The sequence below is a fragment of the Buteo buteo genome, chromosome Z (assembly GCF_964188355.1).
Source record: "Buteo buteo chromosome Z, bButBut1.hap1.1, whole genome shotgun sequence".
Lineage (NCBI taxonomy): Eukaryota > Metazoa > Chordata > Aves > Accipitriformes > Accipitridae > Buteo > Buteo buteo.
Genome location: NC_134204.1, coordinates 89476776 through 89494230, shown reverse-complemented (window position 1 = coordinate 89494230; position 17455 = coordinate 89476776). Strand labels below are relative to the sequence as shown.

Below are 17455 nucleotides of genomic sequence, written 5' to 3'. Positions count from 1 at the left end.
AGTACGGGACAAGCCACAGTAGAACGAGCGAATCAAACTCTGAAATCTAAATTGGAGGTATTAGCAAAAACAGAAGGTTTTGTCAACGCCATTCCCCCGGGAGACCAAGCACGCTTACTAGCGACTGCTCTGCTAGCATTGAATCAATTCCCCAGAAGGGAAGAGGTGAATAGCCCTACCCAAAAACATTGGGCCACTCGAGCGCTAGAAGAACGGGCCGTTGGTTATAATTAGAAATGAGCTGGGAGAATGGGAACAAGGGTGGAGGCTAGTCCTTACAGGGCGAGGGTATGGTGCCGTCAAAAAAGATGGAAAAGTTAGGTGGTGTCCGCTTAAGTCCATTAAACCGGACCTCCAGAATAAAACTAATGAAAACTGTGAGTTTTTGTCCACAGGACCGGATCATCAGACACCCCCGTAACTCGTACACCCCGGTGGCAAGAAAAAATGACAAGTTGGCAAGCGTCCTGTCCAAACCTGGGAGTTCCGCACCGGCAGAGCCCGGACGACAGCAAAATAACCCCAGCAGGGGGAGGCTGCGATGCCTTTGTGTGATCCTGATTTCAGAGCTTGTCACTACAGGAAAGGCAGAATCAGATTACAATCCCCATCGGCCATTCAGGTGGATCCTACAAGACCTTACTAGTGATCGAGTGATAAGAGAAAACGTGACAGTAGGCGCTCCAACTTTTACGATAACAAATTTCGATTTATTCTCCAGAATTGGAGGACCTAAGTCAATATGGGGAACATATTGGTGTCCCAGTTCAAATCCAGGAAAGAGTTATTATAACTATCCAGGATATTGGTTTTGTGGATATTGGGGATGCGAGACCATTGTAACAAGTGATAGATGGAAACCAGAAAGAGAGGACAAATTTTTGCGGGTAAGATGGGGACCAAATAGGTGTAACCATCCAAAATTTGCGCGCGATGGATTACTGGCTGAAAGAGGTACTTGTTCCCATTTGATTTTGGAAATCCAAAACCCGGCTAATACGGGTTGGATTGTGGGAAAAAGGTGGTCAGTATTTATTCACAACGCTTTCAAAGATCCAGGAGTAGTGATACAAATCCTTAGGACCATACCACAAGCACCCCAAGCAATCGGGCCTAACCCGGTTCTTAACCCACCAACATCGAAACCTTTAATACATAGCACCACAGTTAATACCGAAAATGCAGCTCCCAATAGCACCCGAATCCCTTATGGAAATCCTCTCTGGAAAATGATGCAAGCTAGCTACCAAGTATTGAACAAAACAAATCCGAATCTTACAGAGCATTGCTGGTTATGTTACGGAAGAAGACCACCCTTTTACGAGGCCATAGGAGTGAGTGACCTGCCTATGCATGCAAATGGTACAAATCCGGCCCAGTGTATATGGGACACAGAAAAACAAGGCATTACATTGTCACAGGTGGTGGGAAGGGGCGCGTGTGTAGGCAAAGTCCCAAAGCACAGAGAACAACTGTGTGTTAATAAGACACAATATAAAACCTCTGCCGAGTGGTTAATACCAACCAAAAATGCCAAGTGGGTTTGTTCTACTATTGGAGTTACAGCTTGTTTGTCGTTAAAAAAATTTAATGCATCCTCAGAATATTGTGTCCAAGTGTCTATACTCCCTAAAATATTTTACCATTCCAAAGAATTTGCCTATGACTCACACATTACCCCATAACATCATCTGTCAAAACAAGAACCCTTTACAGCGCTAACGGTAGCTACTCTAATGATCATAGGAGGTGCGGGATTAGGTACAGGAATAGCATCCTTGGCGCAACAGAGTAAAGAATTTAGCGCCTTGAGGGTGGCAGTAGATGAGGACCTGGCTAGAATTGAACAATCAATAAGTGCATTGGAACAATCAATTAGATCACTATCTGAAGTAGTGTTACAAAATCGAAGAGGATTAGACCTGATGTTCTTACAACAGGGGCGGGTGTGCGCTGCACTAAGAGAAGAGTGTTGTATATATGCGGACCACACCGGAATAGTGAGACACACTATGGCCAAACTGCGAGAAGGATTAGAAAAATGGAAAAAGGAACGAGAGGCACAACAAAGTTGGTTTGCATCATGGTTTAACCATTCATCATGGTTAACAACCCTGATATCTACCTTGATAGGGCCGATCGCAATGATCATGATAGCACTGATCTTTGGACCCTGTATACTGAATAAGATCGTGTCATTTGTCAAGAGCCGGCTAGAGAAGGTTACCATTATGTTGGTAGAACGCCAGCAACTGTTATAAGAATATACCCACTCAGTGTTACCCCCAATTGTCCCTCAGTTACCCCAAGTTACACCCCATTATTACCAGTTACCCCTTAACTTCCACCCGTTTGTTGTGCCTTATCTTTTTATTTTTATGACACATATTTTTTAAGATTGTTACATTTTAACTAATTTAGAAATATATCTGTCTAATGTGCCTTATGTTTGTTACCATAAGGTTTTGATATATACATTTTTTTTAATTAGAGTTAAGGTTAATTAAGGTTAAGTCTTATATCTTATAGATAAGTCTCAGGGCTAAGTATCGAAGTTAAGTCTTAACGTTAAGTATTAAGATTTTTATGGTTTATATTAGCCTATATAGTTAAGCATAAGGAGGGGGGAAATGTGGATAGATAGGGCTTGGCGGTCGGAAGATGTCGCGCTGTACAGAAATATAGGGCCCCTCTCTGGATAGCCAATAGCATTTAGTCTATGACGTAAGCAGATGGAAGTGACGTTGTAAACCCAAGCTATATAATGCTGTGTCGATCACCAATAAACGCCATTTGCTGTCCACCACACTGGTGTCTGCAAGCTGATGGACGGAGCTCACCGTTCCTGAACCAGGTCGCCACGCCAGAAATAGGCAACAGAGAGGGTTAAAGCTTCAGCAGTTGAACCTTCAGTGGTTGAAAATTGGGAGAGGGTTGAACCTTCAGTGGTTGAAACTTGGAAAAGCATTGAACCTTGAGTGGTTGAACCTTCAGGGGTTGAACCTTCAGGGGTTGAATCTTCAGTGATTGAACCCTGGGAGAGGGTTGAGCCTTCAGTGGCTGAAGCTTGGGAGAGGGTTGAAGCTTCAGTGGTCGAACGTTGGGAGAGGACTGAAGCTTCAGTGCTTCAACCTTGGGAGAGGGTTGAACCTTCAGTGGTTGAACCTTGGGAGAGGGTTGAACCTTCAGTGGCTGAACCTTCAGTGGCTGAATCTTGGGAGAGGGTTAAAGCTTCAGCGGTTGAACCTTCAGTGGTTGAGCCTTGAAAAGGGCTGAACCTTCAGTGCTTGAACCTTGGGAGAGGGTTGAATCTTCACTGGTTGAAACTTGGGAGAGGGTTGAACCTTCACTGGTTGAACCTTCACTGGTTGAACCTTGAGAAGTTGACCTTTCAGCGGCTGAACGTGGCGAGAGGGCTGAACCTTCAGTGGTTCAACCTTCCGTGGGTGAACCTTGGGAGAGGGTTGAAGCTTCAGTCAATGTAACTTGGGAGAGGGTTGAACCTTCAGTGGTTAAACTCTGTGAGAGGGATGAACCCTGGGAGAGGGTTGAACCTTCAGTGCTTGAACCTTCAGTGGTCGAACATTGCGAGAGTGTTGAACCTTCAGTGGTTGAAACTCTGGAGAGGGCTGAACCTTCAGTGGTTGAACATTCAGAGAAGGTTGAACATTCAGTGGTTGAATCTTCAGCAATTGAGTCTTCAGTGGTTGAAACTCTATAGAGAGTTGAACCGTCAGTGGTTGAACCTTCAGTGGTTGAATGCTGGAAGAGGGTTCAACCTTCAGTGGTTGAACCTTCAGTGATTGAATCTTCAGTGGTTGAGCCTTGGGAGCAGGTTGAATCTTCAGTGGTTGAGCCTTCAGCGGTTGAATCTTCAGTGGTTGGACCTTCAGTGGTCAAACACTGGGAGAGGGTTGAATCTGCAGTGGTTGAACCTTCAGTGGTTGAACGCTGGGAGAGGGTTGAACCTTGAGTGGTTGAATGTTCAGAGAGGGTTGAACCTTCAGTGGTTACACCCTGGAAGATGGTTGAACCTTCAGTGGCTGAACCTTCAGTGGTTGAACCTTGGGAGAGGGTTGAAGCTTCAGGGGTTGAACCTTGGGAGAGGGATGAAGCTTCAGGGGTTGAACCTTCAGGGGCTAAACACTGCGAGAGCGCTGAACCTTCAGTGGTCGAACATTCAGAGAGGGTTGAACCTTCAATGGTTGAGTCTTCAGTGGTCGAACGCTGGGAGATGGTTGAACCTTCACTGGTTGAAACTTGGGAGAGGGTAGCACCTTGAGAAGTTGAACCTTCAGGGGTTGAACCTTGCGAGAGTATTGAATCTTCAGTGGTTCAACTTTCCATGGGTGAACACTGGGAGATGGTTGAAGCTTCAGTTGATGTAACGTGGGAGAGGGTTGAAGCTTCAGTCAACGTAACTTGGGAGAGGGCTGAACCTTCGGTCGATGTAACTTGGGAGAGGGTTGAACCTTCGGTGGTTGAACCCTGTGAGAGGGATGAACCCTGGGAGAGGGTTGAACCTTCTTCAGTGGTTGAACCTTCAGTGGTTAAAATTTGGGAGCGGGTTGAATCTTCAGTGGTTGAGCCTTCAGTGGTTGAAACTCCAGAGAGGGCTGAACCTTCAGTGGTTGAACATTCAGAGAGGGTTGAACCTTCAATAGTTGAATCTTCAGTGATGGAGTCTTCAACTGATGGTTGAAACTGTGGAGACAGTTGAACCTTCAGTGGTCGAATCTTCACTGGTTGAATGCTGGAATAGGGTTCAACCTCCAGTGGTTGAACCTTCAGTGATTGAATCATCAGCAGTTGAACCTTGGGAGAGGGTTGAACCTCGAGTGGTTGACCCTTCAGTGGCTGAACCTTGGGAAAGGGTTGAAGCTTCAGAGGTTGAACCTTGGAAGAGGGTTGAAGCTTCAGGGGTTGAGCCTTCAGGGGCTGAACATTGCGAGAGCGTTGAACCTTCAGTGGTCGAACGTTCAGAGAGGGTTAACCTTCAATGGTTGAATCTTCAGTGGTTGGACCTTCAGTGGTTGAACGCTGGGAGAGGGTTGAACCTTGAGTGATCAAACTCTGGGAGAGGGTTGAACCTTCAGTGGTTACACCTTGGAAGATGGTTGAATCTTCAGTGGCTGAACCTTCAGTGGTTGAACCTTGGGACAGGGTTGAACCTTCAGTGCTTGAACCTTTGGAGAGCTTTGAACTTTCAATGGCGTAACCTTCAGTGGCTGAACCCTCAGTTGTTGAACCTTGGGAAAGGGTTGAACCTTGGGTGGTTGAAGGGCAGAGAAAGCCACCAAAGCAACTAAGACGATCATTCCCTCCTTTGTCCCAGGACTCATCCCAGGCTGATCAGTGTTTTCCTGCACAGGACAGGTAATATCACATCCTAATCGGGAAGGGAGCAGATCCCAGAATGCGCATCAACACAGCCAGCCTGATTTCACCACTTTTCTCTCCAAAGTGCAGCCCGTTTCCGTTTCACCCAACACCACAGCCATATTTGGCTCCAGGCAAGCAGAAGCGCGACTGCGCTCAGCCACACCGCAGCAGTGGGGAACTTCCTCCACTGAATTAAATGATGGTTTTGATTGTGATGAGGTTCTTTTGGCAGGGGGTTAAGGTTCCAAAGGACCAGATGCCCTCAGACACCTGAGTCCTCTACAGACCCACCCCTGAACATCCTGATCCTCTACAGATCCCTCCAGATACCAGGAGGGACCCTGAAGGACCAGAAGAGGATCCAGGTGCTGGGGCAGTGGATTTGTAGAGAACCCTGGTGTTTGGGTGGAATCAGCAGAGAAGCACCCATGGGTGGGGCTGCGTCCCCTACCGCCCAGGAGCTCTGCTCTCCAGCATTGGCTCTGGGGGACCCCAGGACACCGATGCCCCAACACCCCACGCACAGACACCAACACCACCTCACACGCACCCCAACAGCCCATCCCGAAACATCAGATAGACACAACCAGTGCACCTCAGCTACACCCCAACTGCACTCCAGCTACACTGCTGCACCCCAACTACATCCCACCTGCTTCCATAAATCCCAGCTGCGCACCTATAGCCCTACTACAGTCCAAAGTACACCCAAATGACACCCATACACCCCAACTGCACCCCAACCGCAGTCCTGTGTCCAACTACACCCACACACCCTAACTGTACCCCAAGTACACCCGACTGTACCCCAAACACAACCCTGTGCCCCAACTAGACCCATACACCCCAACTGCACTCTGAGTACATCCAACCGCACCTCAAACACACCTCTGTGTCCCAACTACACCCCAGCTACACCCGTACACCCCAACTGCACCCAACTACACCCCGACATGAATGAACACCCCCAAACCCGCACAACCATGCACCATCGCACCACCCCAGCACCCCCAAACCCACCCTCACCCCCTGTGTGGGGGGTGCCACCAGCATCAGGACCTTCATTAGGGGCCCTTGTTCCAGCCCCTCGTTAAGGCTGCAGGAACTGTAAAACCAGCGGTTTATTTCACAGCTTTGGCTGCCCACAACAGCACCCAGACAGGGGAGCGGGGGGCCTGTAGCCCCCCGAATTCTCCCCCAAAATGCACCAAAACCAGAGCCTGGTCCCACTCCCACCAAGGCCCAAAATTCTCCCCAAATGCCCAAAAACGGAGCTTGGTGTGCCCCCCCCCCCCAAAAAAAAGGGCCCCAAATGCCCCCAAACCAGGGCCTGGTCCCAGTTCCCCACACCCAGGGATCCCCAACCCTCCTGAGACCCTAAATCCCACTGAAATGCCCCAAAACACTCTCCTGGGGCAAACGTGGTCCTGCTGTGGAGGGGGACCCTGAATCTGCCCTGGATCCCTCCAAACCCTCTATGAGGAAATAGGGTCCCCCCACACCCTCCCCCAAAGCCCCTATAGAAGGTTTGGGGTCCCTTTGTCCTGGTGGGATTCCCCCTTCTAGCACCCCCATGGGTGCCCCCGAATGCGGGGTTTGGGGTGCAGGGGGAACCTGGGGACCTCTTGGTGGCAGGGACAGGCAGTGGCAGCAGGGGGGTTCTCAGTGGCCTCATGCCCCCTCACTTCGCCGTCATCATCTGCACGAACTCTGCCAGGAGAGAGAAAGGGTCAGTGGGGACAGGGACATGATGGGGATGAAGAAAGAATGGGGACAGAACATGGAGGGGGACTTGACAGGGACAGGGAACACACTGGGGACAGGAATGGGGACAGGGAATACTGCAGAGCCAGTGGGGATGGGGGGACAGAGCAGGGACATGGGGCACTGTGGGGTCCCAAGCTGGCAGGGACAGGGGACTCAGTGGGGTCCCCAGAAAGAGGCGACACGATGCGTCTGGCCCCTTGGGGATGAGGGAATGTAGAGAGATCCCATGTTCATGGGAAGAGGGGTGATAAGAGACGTGGATGTTGTCCCCATGCCCATTTCTGTCCCTGTCCCCAACACGGGGTTCTTGCCAGGGGTGACAGGGGACACAGTGGTAGCCCAAGCTAAAGGTGATGGGAACCGCAGTGCAGCACTAGGGAATGAGGAGCCCCGTGGGTGGATGCCAGCAGGGTCCCACTGGGTGCCAGCAAGGACCTGTGGCTGACAGAGGAGACACCGAGTGACAGCGGGGACCCCTGGGGTGACAGTGGCACTCACCCTCATAGTTGACCTGCCCATCACCATCGATGTCAGCCTCTCGGATCATCTCATCCACTTCCTCATCCGTCAGCTTCTCCCCCAGGTTGGTCATCACGTGCCGCAGCTCCGCTGCGCTGATGTACCCATTCCCGTCCTGGGGTTGGGGACACAGTGATGACACTGTTGCCTTGCCCATTCCCCTGTCCCCATCCCTGTCCCTGACCCACCTTGTCAAAGACGCGGAAAGCCTCACGGATCTCCTCCTCACTATCCGTGTCCTTCATCTTCCTTGCCATCATGGTGAGGAACTCAGGGAAGTCGATGGTGCCGTTGCCTGGGGGTGGGACAAAGGGACAGTGAGCAGGGGGACAGAGGAACAAGCGGACACGCAGGGACAGGCGGGGCTCACCATCAGCATCCACCTCATTGATCATGTCCTGCAGCTCAGCCTCAGTAGGGTTCTGGCCCAGTGAGCGCATGACAGTGCCCAGCTCCTTGGTGGTGATGGTGCCATCCCCATCCTTGTCGAAGAGCGAGAACGCCTCCTTGAACTCTGGGAACCGCCACCGTGGGGACGGGGTCACATGCTGTCACCAGCAGGAGCCGGGGACAGCCGGGGGGTCCATGGGTGGCACCAGCTGCACAGCCAGGTCACCCTGATGGCCAGCATCCCCTCCTGCGTGCCCTGGTGCTACTCCCCTGACACACCAGTGGCCCCTCTTGGGTGTCCCGCTGTCACCCTGACAGCCCAACGTTCCCTCCTGGGTATCCCACTGTCAACCCTGACACCTCAATATCTCCTCCAGAGTGTCCCACTGTCACCCCAGCACCCCTATGTCCCCTCCATGGTGTCCCGCTGTCACCCTGACACACCAGTGTCACCCCTCCACCCTGGTGTGTCCCCCTAACCCAGTGACCCCCCATGGTCCAACCCCCCTTCCCCCCAGTGTTCCCCCACTCCCCAGTGCCCCCCCAAGTGTTTTCCCACCCAGGGTCCCCTCTGGGGTCCCCTCACCCCGCTGTCACCCCCCGTCTTCCCCCCACCTGCAATCTGCTCCTCAGTGAGCTGGTCAGCCTAGGGGGGGGAGACAAGGGTGAGGGGGTACCCATGGGATACCCCCCGACACCCACTGGCACCCACAGCCCCCCTCAACCCCCCAACACCCGCATAGCACACATAGCCCCCCAAAATCCCAACATGCCCCCAGCACCCACAGGCCTCCGCCAAACCACCAGTGACCTGTTGACATAGCAACCCAGTGACACGTCCCCCAGCAACCCCTTGGTCGCCAAAGCAACCTCAATGCCTCTCTCCCCCGCCCCATAGCAGCCCCGTGGTCGCCACAGCAACGCCGGTGGATTCCCCCCCCCCCCGGCCCCGTAGCAGCCCCTTGGTCGCCACAGCAACGCCGGTGGGTTCCCCCCCCCCCGGCCCCGTAGCAGCCCCTTGGTCACCACAGCAACGCCGGTGGCCCCCCCCTGCCCCACAGCGCCCCTCCCGTCGCCGTGGCAAGCCCAGTGCCGCCCCCTGACCATGGCGCTCCTCTGGCGGACACACGCTCCGCCACCCACAGCACCGCGGATCCCTCCGTTGGCCCCGCCCCTTTCGCAGGCCCTGCCCCCGTCAGGGTCCGCCCCCGGCGGAAGGACCCCTCTCGTTCGCTGTGCGCCGCCGCCTCATTGGCTAGGGAGGCGCGGCGGGCTGAGAGCGCCGCCCTGATTGGTTGCCGCTGAGCCGCAATGCGCCAAAGCGGCCGCGGACGGAGAAAGATCGGGAAGGCGCGTGGCCCAGTATCACGTGAAACAGAGAGCTCCGCCCCCCGCTCCTAGCCCCGCCCACTCTGCCGTGGGGGGCCGTAGCAAGGTCGCCATAGCAACGAGCACCTACACCCCCCCCCCCCCCCCCCCGCCCTCCCGCCAACGGTCACTCCCGCCGCCACGGCACCAGCCAGCGCGTCACCGTCGCAAGAGCAGCGTCGCAACGGCCCCCCCCGGCTGCAACGGCCACGGGCAGCTGGTTGCTATGGAAACAGCCCCCACCGACAGCCACGGGCCGCTCTAACAGGTGGGGGCTGCTGCCCCCCTCGCCCCGACGCCTGGGTCCCCGCCCAGTTTACAATAATTACTTTATTTTAACATCATTAATTACAGACGGTAAAATCGCCCGGCGGAGGATGGCGGGGGGGGGGAGTGGGGCACGTCCTGGGGGGGGCCACGGGGCGCGGGGGGGGGGGGGGGGGGCAAATCCTGAGCAAACACCCCCCCATCTCCATGCTCCTATTGCTTGTTGGGGGAGGGGCAACAAGGGGCAGCCCCCCCCCGGGGGGGGCAATGCCAGCAGATGGACATCCCCCCCCAGCCCCCACCCAACCACCCCCCTGGGGTGCTGTCCCAGCTCCTGCTCAAACTGGGCAAACTGGAAGGCGGGGGGAATAAATACAATCTTCCAATATATTAAAAACCCCCTCGGGGTGCTGGGGTGGGGGGAGGCACCCGGGGGGGGCACCCCGTAGGGGGTCACATCATGCCCAGCTGCAGCAGGGTGTTGGCATACATCATGGGCTTGACATTGGGGTGAGGCTGTAGGAGAGAGGGGGGGGGTGAGGGGGTCAAATCGGCTCCCTCCACCCCCTCCCTAAAAAAATCCCAGCCCTAGGGCACCCATGGGTGCTACCGCCTGTTATTACCCCTCCCGGCAGCCCCTGAACTCCCCAAACAGCAGCTATAAACCCCCCCAGAGCCCCCCCAGCAGCTCCCCATGTAGCCCCTATGAACCCTCCCAAAACCCCTGAGCTCCCCACTAGCCCCTATTGAGCCCCCCCAATCCCCCCAGGTTGGGGAAGGGGCTGACGAAGGGCTTGGGAGGATCTGGGGAACTACTGGGGGGGGGAGGGGGGCTAAGGGAGGGTTTTGGGGAGTCCCACAGGTGGGAGGGGAGGTGGGGGTAGGGCTTCGGTTTGAGGAGGGTCACTGGGAGGTTCAGGAAACAAAACATGTGGAGGTTTCCAGGGGGCTCCACCGTGGGTCTTAGGGGTCCCCAAGGATAGTTTGGGGTTCCCAGGGTTGAGGGGGGTCCCTGGGGTGGGTTTTGGAGGGTCCAAGATTTGGGGGGGGGGGGGGGCAGGATGTCACCAAAGAGAGTTTGCAGGGCACAGATTTGGGGGTGTCCCTAGGGAGGATTTCAGGGGTCTCTCTCAGGGGACAGCTTTCAGGGATTGTGGGTTCAGGGGGTCTCCAGGTTTTTGAGGGGATCCCAGATTCAACAGGTCCCCAGGGAGGGGGTAGGGAGGTCCCCAGGCTTGGGGAGGAGGGGGGGGGAGTGTCCCCTCCCAGACTCACCACTGCTGTGAACTGGTGGAAGTCAGGGCGCAGGTCGCTGCCTCGCAGATGGATGTAGGAGCCCTTATTGCCCATCTGGTCGCTGGCAGGGGGGACAGGGATGCTTGGGGACCCGAAAGCATGGCCCCCCCCATGGGGACACCGAGGCTTGGGGACCCCCAGGGACAGGGACGCTTAACAACATGGAGGTATAGCTCCATACATGGACAGCAAAGCTCAGGGACAACCAAGGCTCGGGGACCCCTGGGGACACCGAGGTAGAGCCCCATGCAGGGGCACTGAGGCTCAGGGACACTTGCGGACACTGAGGTATGGTGCAGAGGGACCAAGGCTTGGGGACAGCAACGTCCCGCACAGGGATGCTGAGACATGGTGACACCCCAGTGATGGGAACAGGAGATGCTTTGGGACACTGAGGCACAGGGGACACCCAGGGACCAGACTGAGGGCACGCCGAGTCTCAGGGGACACCAAGGGTGCACATGAGCTGGGGAGCAGGCACAACGGGGCCACTCCTTGCCAGTGGCAGTGGCACCGCCCTGTCCCCAGGTGCCGGTGACACTTACCAGTAGTTGGGGGCAGAGAAGACAGTGACGCATTTGCCATCGTGGGCCACCTCATAGCCCTCGGGCTTCACCTCGTGGCTGCGGATGATGTAGTCGAGGCGGTTGCGCTCCAGGAAGCTCTTGGTGACATCGGGCCCAAACTGGCAGCTGACCCCACGTTTGCTGACAGAGCGGCCATTCTGCGGGAAGGCCAGCATCACCAGGACCCCAGGGACAAGGTGGTGGCCATCCCCAAAGAGGCGGGGCAGAGGGAGAGGTGTTGCGGACCCACTGCTGGGGTTCAACTCACCTGGGGCTGCGGGTCAGACCAGAGCAGGTCACACATGGGACCTGTGGAGGAAGCAGAGGAGGGTCAGGGTCCCCCATCCGCCCCGGGGGGGACATCTCGGTCCCTCGGAGATGGCTGGGATGCCACAGCAGGGAATAAGGGGCACCTCTCGGCGTCCGTCTCCCACCTGAGTCCGGGGGCTGCCGGTTCCTCTCGATCTTCCGGATGTCATCAAGGGTGACACCATCCTCACTGAAGAGACCCCCATGCATGATCTGGGACAGAAGCCACGTTGGTATGGGGACAACAGGGACCCCTCCCCATCCTAACCCTGGTGAGGATCAACCCCAGGGGTGAGGAGGGAAGGGACCCCCAGCCCCTGAGGACAGCACGGACCCCCCACTTGTGACAGGGAGCACCCCCAAGCCCCCAGGAGACATGGATGGTGGGGGCCGCCCAAGCCCCACCAGCGACAGGGACCACCCTGGCTCACTGGGGACCCCCACCCAAACCCCATGAGAGATGGGAATCACCCCAACACCATGGGGATGGCAGAGACCCCCCACCCAAACCCCACAAAGGACAGGGATCACCCCAACTCCCTGGGGACAGGGATGGCAGGGACCCCCACCACCCAAACCCCACCAGGGATGAGGATCACCTCAACTCCATGGGGACAGGAATGGCAGGGACCCCCCAACCAACAGGGAGCTCACAGGCAACCCTGCCCCATGCAGTGACATCCCAGGGGGCTGGGCTGGGGACAGGGGGGACAGACACAGTATCCCCTCACCAGCACTTTGCCATTGATGCACTGGGCCAGCGGCAGCCACTCAAAGACCTCGCTGAAGAGGGCGAACATCTGCGCTGTGTATTTGGCCTTCACCTCCCCCTCGAAACCATAGATCTGGTTCATGTTGTCCGTCTCGTGGTTCCCTACAGGGAGGCGGTGGCATTGCCAGGCCCAGGGACACCAGGCAGGGGACAAAGCCCCATGGCTCACCCCGAGATGGGCAGGGAACGAGGCCCCATGACCCAGGATGGGGGACAAGGCACAAAGTCCCAAGGACACAGGACACGGCCCCACAGCTCAACCCTGGGACCAGAGATAGGGAATGCAGCCCCACAACTGGGGACACGGCGCCAGGACCCAGGACAGGGCCCTGCGACCCAGGAGGGGACAGGAGACACAGGACGTGGCCCCACAACTAGGGAGAGGGGACCTGGCCCCACGACCCAGGACAGATGATGTGGCCCCAAGAGCTGGTCCCACGCTTAGGGACAGGGGACATGGGCATGGAACAAGGCCCCACAGCTGGGGACAGGGGACATGGCCCCACAACCCAGGATGGAGGGACAAGGACTCATCACCCGTGGTGGCCGTGTTACCTCGGAGCAGGTGGAAGTGATCAGGGTAGAGGAGCTTGAAGCCGAAGAGCGTGAGAATGACCTCGACTGAGAAGGACCCACGGTCCACAAAGTCCCCGTTGAATATCTGCAGCTGGTTCAGGAAAACAGCTCCCCGGGTCCCCGACCCTTCATGCCACCCGTCCCCACACCTGTCCCCACCACAGGGGTGGGATCAATCCCAGTGAGACCCCAGGGCAGAGGCAGCTCAACCCTACTCCCTTCTGGGGGATACGTAAGGGTTCGACTCAGAGGGCAGCCCGTTGAGCTCGAAGATGTTCAGCAGGTCATAGTACTGCCCGTGGGTGTCCCCGCACACCGTCACCTTCTCCGTCTGCGTTTGGGATGAGCCAGGGTGGCACGTCACCGCTTGGGGACTTCACACACACCCAGCGGCACCGGCACCTGGCAAGGGGCACCCACCTCCTTCAACGTTGTTTCTACTAATGTGGGGAGCTTAGCCAGCACCTCCTTCACCTGCACCAGGATCTGCCGGGACAAAGGGTCAGCAGAGGTGACAAGGAGAAGAACGTGTGACACTTGGGGACAGGGCAGGGCCCAGCAGGGGACTGGGGGGAGTTTGAGGGAACTGGGGTACCTGGTAGGCACATTTTCTGTGGAGTTTCTTCTGCTCCTTGTACCACTGCATCAGCTCCTTCATGAAAGCCAACGTCACCTTGCCACCATCCAGCTTGGGGCCACTGTACTCATCCTCGATGGCTGCAAAACGAACACCCCCAATGGCCGATGCCATGAGAGGACAGCAGTGACAAGTCCCCAAAGGGCCATCATGCCCCTGCTGTCCTTCTCTGCAAGCTCACAGCCCCTGACGAACTCCAGTAGCCTTCTGGGGATGCTGAGCCTTGGCTGGGGAGACTCATGGGGACCCCAAAGCTCTGCTGGGCACCTTCATGGGGACCCTGAGACCCTCATGGGGACCTGACACCCTCACAGGGACACCAAGACCCTCATGGGGACCCTGACTGGAATGCCAAGACCCTCACAGGGCCCCCGAGACTATCACAGGGATGGCAGGATCCTCATAGGGACCCTCATGGTGATCCCAAGCCTCTGCTGGGGATCTTCATGGGTGCCCTGAGACCCTCGTGGGGATCCTGAGACCCTTCCAGGGACCCTTCTGGGTAACCTAAGTCTCTGTTTGGGACTGTCATGGGGACTCCCATGATCCCCTAAGACCCTCCTGGAGACCCCCCACAGCTCCTCAAGGCTGTCATTGGGACTCAGAGCCTCCACTGGGCCCCCAAGGCTCCTGAGACCCTCCCAGGCGACCCTGAGCTTTCACCAGGGATCCTCACAGGAACCCCCACAGACCCTCACAGGGACCCTGAGCCTCCACCAGGGGCTCTCGAAGGATCCCCAAGACCCTCACGGGGATGCCAAGCCTCTGCTAGGGACTGTCACAGATCCTCAAGACCCCCATGGGGACCCTGACACTTTGCTGGGGACACTTATGGTCCCCCTAAGACTCTCAGCCCTCACCCCCACCCCAAAAATCTTTATGGAGACCTCCAAGACCCCCATGAGACCCCCAGAATCCTCCCAAGGGTCGTTGAGCCTTTGCTGAAGACCCTCAAGGTCTCCCCAAGACCCTCACAGCAACCTCCAAACCCCCCACAGGAACCCCAGAGGGGACTCTGAACCTTTACTGGGGACCCTCACGGACCCCTCCTCCTTCCGCCCTGCCTGCAGAGAAAGGGGTGCCTTGATTTTGAGGGGGGATACAAGGGCAAGGAGGGTCAGGGGGCTCACTCATGCTCTCGATGTCAAGAGAGTCGACGACAGAGCGCTTGTGCTCATCGCTGGCGATCGCCCGCTCGAAGGCCTTCTGCTTGACGATCTTGTGACACTCCTGGTACTTCAGCTTGGCGTCCTTGTCATTGGGCCTCACCTTCACCACCTGGGGGTGGGGGACACACACATCAGGGGACATGGACACCCCCCCCAGGCCCCAAAAGGACACCCAGACTCCAGCACCCCACCGCCCTGGGGTGTCCCTGAGCGGGGACAGGGGCAGAGGGACCCTCAGATGTGAGGGCTGGGCTGATGCCAGGAGGGACAAGGGGGTCCCCAAATGTCCCCACAGCTCTGGGGCATGTGTTGGTGTGGGGGGAGGGGGGAACAAGGGGGTCCCCAAGCGTCCTCACAGCTCTGGGGCATGGGCTAACACGGTGGGGGACAGTGGGTCCCAAAGATCCCCCCAGCTCTCAACCATGGGCGGACAGTGTCCCCAAGGGTCCCTCAGTTCCAGAGCACGTACTGATGCTGAGGGGGTCGGGGGGACCCCTAGGATCCCTCAGGTCTAGGGCATGTCAGTACAGGGACAATGGGGTCCCCAAGTATTCCCACTGCTCTAGGGGACCTGATGATGGTGGGGGGTGACAAGAGTGTCCCCGAGAGCCCCTCCCGGCTCTAAGAACATGTGCTGACGCCAGGGAGCGGACAAGAAGGTCCCCAAAGGTCTCGCCCAGTTCTAGGAGACAGTGGGAGGATGGACACAAGGACATCCCCAAGGGTCCACCTGTCCAACTCTAAGGGACATGCTGACATTGGGGAGGGGACAAAGGGGTCCCCAAACCTGTCCCAGTCTCCAGGGTGACATGCTGACACCAAAGAGGTGATGAGGGGGTCCCCAAGCCTCTCTTGATATTGGTGTGGAGCACATGCTGACACCAAGAGGGTCCCCAAGCCTCTCCTGAGATCCAGGGGAACACACTAACACCAGGGAGGTGACAAGGGGGTCCCCAAGCCTCCCCCTGAGCTCCATGGGGACATGCTGACACCAAGGAGGTCCCCCAAGCCTGCCCTAAACTCCAGGGGGACACACTGACACCAAAGGGGTGCCGAGGGTCACCCCAAGGTGCCCGGCCTCACCGTCTCATAGTCGCGGAGAGCAGCCTTGAACTTGCCCAGGGCCATGTTGCTGGCAGCGCGGCGGTAGTAGCCCTTGACATACTTCTTGTCAAGCTCAACAGCGCGCGTGGCATCAGCAAGGGCGTAGCCATAGCACTCAGTGCGCAGGTAAGCCAAGCTCCGGTTCCCGTAGTAGATGGCGTTGGTGGGATTCAGCTCGATGGCACTGCTGTAGTACTTCACCGCGTTCTCGTAGTCCTTCCCTGGGCCGCCGGTGGGCGTCAGCGGGACAGGACGGGACCCCCACCCACCAGGCCACCCCTTCCCAGGCCATCCCTGCGGGCAAGCCCTGACCTCCCTGGGGCCAACCCTCGCTTCCCACACGGCTCCCAGTCTGGCAGCGGGTCTCTAATTGTCCCCCAAATGCTTGTTATACGGCAGCCTGCTCCTCTGACTACCTCCGACACAGCTGCTGGTCTGGCAGCCCCCTGTAGAACCCCACCTGGCAGCCCCCCGCCCCTTATGGCCCCCCCTCACAGCTCCCCATCTGGCAGTCCCTGCCCTTCATTGCCCCCCCCCCCACGGTTCCCTATTTAGCAGGCCCTGCCTCTAATTGCCCCCCACAGCTCCCTATCTGGCAGCCACCCATTGCACCCCACAAACCCCTATCTGGCAGCCACCCATTGCACCCCACAAACCCCTATCCGGCAGCCCCCGCCCCTCATTACCCCCCATGGCTCCCTATCTGGCAGCCCCTGCCCCTCATTGCCGCCCTCCTCCCCCTGCTCCCCATCTGGCAGCCCCCGCTTCTCATTGCCCCCCCCCAATGGCTCCCTATCTGGCAGCCCCCATCGCCCCCCACGACTCCTTATGTGGCAGCCCCCATCGCCCCCCACGACTCCTTATGTGGCAGCCCCCCCGCCTCCGCCGCCGCCGGTACCTTTGAAGAACTCGTTCGCGCGGGTCTTGAGGGCCTCGGCCCGCTCCAGCTCGGCCGGGCTCGGGGGTCGCCCGGGGCCGGGGCCTCCGCCGCTCTCCGCCCGCTCTCCCTCCGCCATCGCCGGGCCGTAAAGCGCCCTAGCAACCGCCGGGAGCGCGGGCCGCCGCGCCGCCAAGTACCGCCGCCGCTGTCGCAAAGCCGGCGGGACGGGAGGGGGCAGTGTCGTAAACGGGCGCGTGCCGCGCGGGTGGGGGGGCGGGGCCGGGCGGGACCATAGAGAGGGGCGAAGGTGTACCAGAGCGGCCGCGGTGCAGCCGGAGGCCTCCGCGTATCCTCCAAGTCCCCGCAGCTCCGGGTCCCCACAGCCCCCCGTGTCATCCCCCCAAAGTCCCCCTCATCTCCCCCTCTCTCCCCATCGCCCTGCTGTGTCCCTCC

General features: G+C 57.7%; 2 protein-coding genes across 2 annotated transcripts; both read right to left on the bottom strand.

Annotated features, from left to right (window-relative positions):
• Nucleotides 1-366: 366 nt before the first annotated feature.
• CALM3 (calmodulin 3) lies at nt 367-9262 on the bottom strand. Its single transcript, XM_075019660.1, has 6 exons — nt 9163-9262; nt 8674-8704; nt 8039-8182; nt 7857-7963; nt 7648-7783; nt 367-7092 (listed from the first exon to the last, which is right to left on the bottom strand). Exons 1-6 carry the CDS (start codon nt 9163-9165, stop codon nt 7064-7066), a joined length of 450 nt encoding a protein of 149 aa, XP_074875761.1. The 5' UTR covers nt 9166-9262; the 3' UTR covers nt 367-7063.
• A 475-nt stretch (nt 9263-9737) lies between these two features.
• Nucleotides 9738-17206, bottom strand: PPP5C (protein phosphatase 5 catalytic subunit). Its single transcript, XM_075020575.1, has 13 exons — nt 17021-17206; nt 16102-16343; nt 14980-15127; nt 13808-13929; nt 13633-13698; nt 13445-13543; nt 13192-13297; nt 12596-12738; nt 11990-12077; nt 11824-11864; nt 11535-11713; nt 10969-11050; nt 9738-10209 (listed from the first exon to the last, which is right to left on the bottom strand). The coding sequence occupies exons 1-13, from the start codon at nt 17136-17138 to the stop codon at nt 10147-10149; spliced, it is 1497 nt and encodes a 498-aa protein (XP_074876676.1). The 5' UTR covers nt 17139-17206; the 3' UTR covers nt 9738-10146.
• Between the last annotated feature and the right edge of the window lie 249 nt (nt 17207-17455).